Source organism: Globicephala melas, chromosome 2 (genome assembly GCF_963455315.2).
Source record: "Globicephala melas chromosome 2, mGloMel1.2, whole genome shotgun sequence".
Lineage (NCBI taxonomy): Eukaryota > Metazoa > Chordata > Mammalia > Artiodactyla > Delphinidae > Globicephala > Globicephala melas.
Genome location: NC_083315.2, coordinates 37,446,051 through 37,451,106, shown reverse-complemented (window position 1 = coordinate 37,451,106; position 5,056 = coordinate 37,446,051). Strand labels below are relative to the sequence as shown.

General features: G+C 58.3%; 1 protein-coding gene across 1 annotated transcript; it reads right to left on the bottom strand.

Annotated features, from left to right (window-relative positions):
- Window positions 1-284: 284 nt before the first annotated feature.
- Window positions 285-1,800, bottom strand: MESP1 (mesoderm posterior bHLH transcription factor 1). Its single transcript, XM_030878703.3, has 2 exons — window positions 1,084-1,800; window positions 285-758 (listed from the first exon to the last, which is right to left on the bottom strand). Exons 1-2 carry the CDS (start codon window positions 1,798-1,800, stop codon window positions 684-686), a joined length of 792 nt encoding a protein of 263 aa, XP_030734563.1. The 3' UTR covers window positions 285-683.
- Between the last annotated feature and the right edge of the window lie 3,256 nt (window positions 1,801-5,056).

Below are 5,056 nucleotides of genomic sequence, written 5' to 3'. Positions count from 1 at the left end.
TCATACCTAGGCTTGAGTACTGACCCTTGGCTTATCCTTCTGCAAAATGATTACTTAGGTATGAAATGTGTAAAGGACCTGGTGCACAGTAAGTACGCACTAATGGAAATGAATTTTCTACAGAGATACTTGGTTTTATTCAGCTCCCCACCAGATTCAAAGAAAAGATGGACAGACTCCGCTTGCTGCCACTTTCTCCGTAGAATCTCCTCCCCCCTCAGGCTAACCCATCTGGAACAGGAGGTGCTAAGCCAGGGCTGGGGAAAAGGAGGAAGGGGTCTGAGCCTGTGGGCTTTGGGGGCTGAAGACTGCAAGAAACCCTCCCAACTCTCCTACGTCCTTTGGAGGAGAAGAAGGGAGCTTTGTGCCCCTGTAGAGAAAGAAGAACTTGCCAAGTGACACCAGCACAAAATTTATTCACAAATAAATAAACACGTACTAGGCAGAGCCTCCTGCCTGCCTCAAAGTGTCTACCCTCTGGGTCCCTCCATCACGGGAGGGGTTGGGGAAGTCCGTCCTGGGTGGGGACAGGCTCTCCCTTTCAGCAATGCCCATGCCAGTATCGCCAGTGCCCTCTTCCAGGAAAGGGAGTCTAGAGTGGGACCTCTTCGAAGGCGCAGAGGCCAAAAAAGCGTCGGTGCTCACAGAACGGGGCGCCAGATGTCCGCCGTCACTTCAACGACTCAGGCCGGCGGCCACTCCAGGGGCGAGAGGGGCATCCAGGTCTCCAGCAGGGCCAGTACGTCGCCGGGAAAGAGCTTGAGGAGAGAGGGAACAGCGAGACCCTCAGCGTTGGACACCGAGCGTGGGCGTCCGCCTCGCGAGCTCCACTTTCAGGGCGCCTCTGGCGGGGAGCGGGACCCCGCCCCCTGCGTGTACTCTCCCTCCCCTCGCCGCTCGAGCGCCCCAGGCACACCAACTCTGTTGCTCCGGAGGGCGAGCAGGCGAGGCCGGGCCGTCAGTGGGGAAGCCGCACGGGGGCTGGTCCCCGCAGTGCGCGCCGCGGGGCGCGAGACAGTAGGTAGCGCCATCCACTACTGCGCCGCGCCCGGAGGGAGCTCCGCGCGGGAAGGAAGTACTAACCGGAGATGAGGGGCCTGGCTCCATCGCCGGCCCTTCCGGGCACGCCGTCTCGTTGTAAAGCACCGGCGGATCATGCGGCTCGGGCGCCGCTAGGGCTCCGGGGTAGGCGGGCGGGGACCCCCAGGACACCACGGCGCTGGCGGCTGAGCCCAGGTCTGGGCCGCACGCCTGTGCCTGACTCTGCATCTGCGTCTGCGTCTGCGCGGGGCCGCCGTCGGGGCACAGCGGGCAGCCTCGAGGGAGCGCCGCGTCGCTGTGCCGCCGGCGCCGGCGCTGCAGGCTCTCCTCGCTGAGGCCCAGCACGGCCGACAGGTGGCCGATGTAGCGGATGGCCAGGCGCAGCGTCTCGATTTTCGTCAGGCTCTGGCCGGCGGGCGCCACGGACGGCGGCAGAAAGCGGCGCAGCTCGTGCAGGGCGCGGGCGAGCGTGCGCATGCGCAGCTTCTCGCGCTCGCTGGCGCTCTGCCGCTGCCCGCTGCCTAGGCGGCTGCTGCGGGCGCCGCGCCTCCCCGCAGTCGGAGCGCGGAGGGCGGCGCTGGTGACGGGCCTCCCGGGGCTGGACACGGGGCTGCTGGCCGGGGCGCTGCCCCAGGAGTCTGGGGACGAGGCGGGCGAGCAGCCACAGTCCCTGTTGGAGGCCGGCGGCGGCCGAGCTGGGCCCCAGCCCGCGGAGAGGATCCAGGACTCAGAGAGCGGCGGGCACAGGGACTGGGCCATGGCAGCGCCGGCGCGTCTGGGGGCCGGCGGCCAGCGACCGCTTTATCCTGAGCCCGAGGTGTGAAGTGGCCCCTTCCAGGCCGCATCAGCACTTCAAAGCGGGCTCGGGGCCTGGTGGGGGCGGGGCTTGACCCTTTGAACCAACGGGGTGGGGGGCGAAGGTGCCTGCCCGTTGGCTGCGCCAGGTTGGCCCCTCCTGGGTGCTCGCATGGGCACCTGACCCAGACACTTGGGCCTCCTGCCTGCGCCAGTGCCGGCGCTGTCCAGGGTGTTGGGCCAGCTCAGTAGGTTAAAGGAAGCGAGGTCCGGGAACTGGAGGTTCAGTACTTAGGTTTGGGTCTGCCTTCACCTGTTGGGGACCTTATGCAAATTCTTAAGTTTTCTTGAATCTTCGTTTCCAGTTTGAATGATGGGAGCCTCAGGGCATAGTGCAGCCAGGTCTGTGGACTCGTATAGTGACCAGGAGTGGGGCCCTGATTCCTGCCAGAGTCCAGAGTAATCCGTTCCTCCTCTGAGGCAGGTTGGTCCTGGGTGCACCCTTCCCTGGTGGTGGTGAGTGGGAGGGACAAGGCTACCCTAGGTAAATCCAACAAGTTGGCTGAATCTGGGCAGGTTGCTGGACCGTCTGAGTGGAGGGAGAGGAAGCCTGCTGCCCTCCAGGCCACCTTCAGCCTGGCAGGATTAAGGGCTCGGCCTGTTGCCACAGCTGCCACCACTTGCCCCTAGCTGGTATTCTGCCACCTTGGGGCAGGTATAACGGGCCTTACCAATGAAATGTGAGTGCAAATGACACAGAAAAAAAGCATTTAACAAAATTCAGGGGAATTCCCTCGTGGTCCAGTGGTTAGGACTGGGCTCTCTCACTGCTGTGTTCAATCCCTGGTCAGGGAACTAAGATCCCACAAACCACAGAGAAGCCAAGAAAAAAAAATCAGCACCCCTTCATGACAAGAATTCTCAGCAAACTCAGACTAAAGGAGAGCTTTCTCAGTCTGATGAAAAGCATCTACAAAGAAGCTACAGCTAACAGCATACTAAATAGTGAAAGACTGAAAGATTTCCCCCAATACTGAAAACAAGGTGAGGATGTCTGCTCCTACCCCATGCCTCTTCAACGTTGCCGGGGGGCGGGGTGGTGCATCTAGCTTGTGCAGTAAGGAAAGAGAAATAAAAGGCTTACAGATTGGAAAGGAAGAAATAAAACTCTATTTATGGACATGATTGTCCACATGGGAAATCTCAGAGAATCTACTATATTGCCTGCCTGACCCCTCAGGTTTGAGTTTGCACATTGTCAAAATAGCCATTTCATGCATGGATGTCTGCTCTCCAGCTAGACTGTGAAGTACCTGGTGTCTGGTATCATGTCTTCAAAAGAAGTGGTAAAAAAAAAAAATTAAAAAGAAGAAGAAGTGGTATCTAGGGTCTCTTTCAGTGCCGGCGGTCTACTGTTTTGCATCCCCCATGGCTTCCAGTTCTGTGAGATTGATGGCTGAGCTGGTTTGTAGCAAAGAAAGCCAAGTGGCTTGGTACCTTCTTCCTGGGCATCTCTGCTCACCACCTCCCCCCTCCCCTTGTCTCTTTTTTCTTCTACTGCCCTTGGCCTTTTCTAACACCCTCTATACCCTCTACCCTGCAGTCTGTCCCAGCAGCCCCAGATGCTTATGCCCATGGTCACATCCAGGACAGGCAATGCCAACCCACCATTGGGGAAAAGGGGAGGAGCCCACTCCATGGGCACATGCCATGGGACCCTGTGAGAGCCTGGCCTAGGCCTGCAGCTGTCAGCAGGGTCTGCCCCTTCTGGACCCTGGCCGATGGATGCCTTCCTGGGGTTCCACATCCAAGCCAAGAACCTGGCATTAGAGCCCAGTGATGGTCCTGATCCACTGGACCAGAGCTAACAAATGGTGAGAATTGGTTGTGTACCCAAGCAGCGGGAGCTGCAGCCTAAAAGCTGGACAGGCAGGAGGGGTGGGATCTCAGAGGGCTCTGGGCATTCTGTTGCCAACCTCTGAATGTCAAAAAATTCCTCCACTTCCCACATGATTCTGATTTCCACTTTGTAGCTAATAATTGAGAAAACTCAGAATGACCAAAAACTCCTAGACAATCAGCCACCCTTTTGTTATATTGTTATACATTTGAAAATATAATACACGCACGTGATTAAAAGTTGAACAAGTACAGAGGGTATAACAAATCTCTTTCCTATTCTCCGTCTGAGGCCTCCAATTCCCGGTCCAGAGGAAACCACCATTCCTGGTTTGTGGGCAGCAATGCTCTGAAGTGAAGTTTTATTTTATTAAGTACAAAATCAACTAGACATTCTTTACACAAGAGGCCATATGTGTGGAAGGCAGACTGTTTATCGTGAAAACACAGCTCTGGCCCCTGAGGATGCTCAGATCTGGGACCGAACAGTTAACATTCATCGCTCACTTACATGGGAGCCACTGAGAGATCTGGAACAGGAGAGAAACGCCATGAGAGAGGGTTAAAAAGACCCAGGTGTGTCTGTGGAGGCAAAGAACTCACAAAAATGGCATGAGAGACAGGGCAGATGGGAGGGTTCCACCCCCAACCCCAGTCCTTCAGTCTCCAGCCCTAAGGCTGACAAATTGGATGTGCCACGTGGGAGTCCCTCCCTTTCCTGTTGCCTCTGAGTCTTGGGGCCCAGTGTGTGCAAGGGCTGTGGTCAGTGGGCCTGATGAAGCCAAGTGGGGCCAAAGGGGGGACCCCCAACCTAGATCCTGGGCTCTACCCCCTCCCGTCAGCCAGCCTCCCTCTTCCCTCGCCCCCATGCCTCTCTCACCTTTGATCTCCTTATCGCCAGCCTCTCCGGTGGCTTCATTAGGGAGCTGCCCCAGTTAATGAGTTCTCCGGGCAGCACGGCCCACACCGCCCTCCTGCTGGGGTGAGGACTTCACACCTCTGGGGCCTGTGTTTTGACAAGTGCCGGAGCCAGTGGCTCTTGCTCCCCTGGCCCGAGCCTGCCGTCGCCTGCCAACGTGTAAGGCTGGGAAATGAGGCCTTGGGGCAGCCCCACCAAGCGGAGGTGAGAGTTCAGTCAGGGTCCTTGGCCAGGGTGGGGGCAGGCAGGACAGGGCAGCACCCTCTCAGGCTGGGGCCCCCGTCTCAGCCTTCCCGCTAGGAACCAGCCGGCTTCCTCAGGCCAAGCCTGGGTCCTGGGCGCTCTCCCTCTCCCACCTCCCAGCCTCAGAGCCCTCATTTTCCCGGCCAGGCCCTCTGACAT